Here is a 1,817-nt window from a genome sequence, read left to right as displayed (position 1 = left end):
GGGGGCACTTGGGGACATTTTGGGGACAGTTGGGGACACCTGGAGACATTTGGAGACATTTTGGGGGCACTTGGGGACATTTTGGGGACAGTTGGGGACACCTGGAGACATTTTGGGCACTTTGGGGACACTTTTGGACACCTTGGGGACACTCTGGGGACACCTTGGAACACCTTGGGGACAGTTGGGGACACCTGGAGACATTTTGGGCACTTTGGGGGACACCTTGGGGACACTTGGGGACATTTTTGGGGCACTCTGGGGACACCTGGAGGCACCAGGGGACACTTTGGGGACACTTTGGGGGCACTTGAGGACACTTTGGGGACCCCTGGAGACATTTTGGGACACTTTGGGGACACTTTTGGACACCTTGGGGACACCTTGGGGACACCTGGGAACACCTTCGTGATACCTGGGGACAGTTTGGGGACACCTGGAGACATTTTGGGGACACTTTGGGGGCACTTTGGGGGCACTTGAGGACACTTTGGGGACACCTGGAGACATTTTGGGACACTTTGGGGACACCTTGGGGACACCTGGGAACACCTTCGTGATACCTGAGGACAGTTTGGGGACACCTGGAGACATTTTGGGACACTTTGGGGACAGTTTTGGACACCTTGGGGACACTTGGGGACACTTTTGGACCCCTGGGAGCACTTTGGGGGCACTTGGAGACATTTGGAGACATTTGGGGACAGTTGGAGACATTTTGGGGATATTTGGGGACAGTTGGGGACACCTGGAGACATTTTGGGCACTTTGGGGGACACCTTGGGGACACTTGGGGACATTTTTGGGGCACTCTGGGGACACTTGGAGGCACCTGGGGACACCTGGGAACACCTTGGGGACACTTGGGGACAGTTTGGGGACACCTGGAGACATTTTGGGACACTTTGGGGACACTTTTGGACACCTTGGGGACACCTGGGAACACCTTCGTGATACCTGGGGACAGTTTGGGGCACTTTGGGACACCTTGGGGACACTTGGACACATTTTGGGGACACCTGGGGACACCTGGAGGTACCTGGGGACACTTTGGGGACACTTTTGGACCCCTGGGGACACCTTGGGGACACTTTTGGACCCCTGGGGACACTTTGGGGACACTTGGAGACATTTTGGGGACACTTTGGGACCTTTGAGGACACTTTGGGGCCACTTTTGTCCCGTTGTCCCCCCAGGTGTCCGTCCCCGCCCTGTCCTGCCTCTTCTTCCACGTGATGTGGGAACTGTCCCGCCTGCCCGACTCCGGCGTCCCACAGGTCAGGGGGAACCCCCAGCACGGGATTCCAGAACCTTCTCCTGCTCTTCCAACCCTTCCAGAACCTTCTCCTCTTCTCCAGCCCCTTCCAGAACCTTCTCCTGCTCTCCAGCCCCTTCCAGAACCTTCTCCTGCTCTCCAACCCCTTCCAGACCCTTCTCCTGTTCTCCAGCCCCTTCCAGAACCTTCTCTTGGTCTCCAACCCCTTCCAGAACCTTCTCCTGCTCTCCAACCCCTTCCAGACCCTTCTCCTGCTCTCCAGCCCCTTCCAGACCCTTCTCCTGCTCTCCAAACCCTTCCAGAACCTTCTCCTGCTCTCCAAACCCTTCTCCTGCTCTCCCAACCCTTCCAGACCCTTCTCCTGCTCTCCAACCCCTTCCAGACCCTTCTCCTGCTCTCCAACCCCTTCCAGAACCTTCTCTTGGTCTCCAAACCCTTCCAGACCCTTCTCCCTCTCTCCAAACCCTTCTCCTGCTCTCCAACCCCTTCCAGAACCTTCTCCTGCTCTCCAACCCCTTCCAGAACCTTCTCCTGCTCTCCA

General features: G+C 57.1%; 1 protein-coding gene across 1 annotated transcript in view; it reads left to right on the top strand.

Moving 5' to 3' along the window:
- Positions 1-1,817, top strand: part of LOC108510172 (cohesin subunit SA-3-like) — a gene marked incomplete at both ends in the record, with an annotated part of 14,841 nt that overhangs the window by 3,595 nt on the left and 9,429 nt on the right. The window contains one exon of the mRNA XM_017839858.1: positions 1,197-1,277. Within this exon, the coding sequence (XP_017695347.1) occupies positions 1,197-1,277 (81 nt within the window). The remainder of the gene's footprint in view (positions 1-1,196; positions 1,278-1,817) is intronic.

This window comes from Lepidothrix coronata, unplaced genomic scaffold, assembly GCF_001604755.1.
Source record: "Lepidothrix coronata isolate B3197 unplaced genomic scaffold, Lepidothrix_coronata-1.0 Scaffold520, whole genome shotgun sequence".
Lineage (NCBI taxonomy): Eukaryota > Metazoa > Chordata > Aves > Passeriformes > Pipridae > Lepidothrix > Lepidothrix coronata.
The sequence above is the reverse complement of the archived record's forward strand: the minus strand, read 5'-3'. Positions and strand labels throughout refer to the sequence as shown.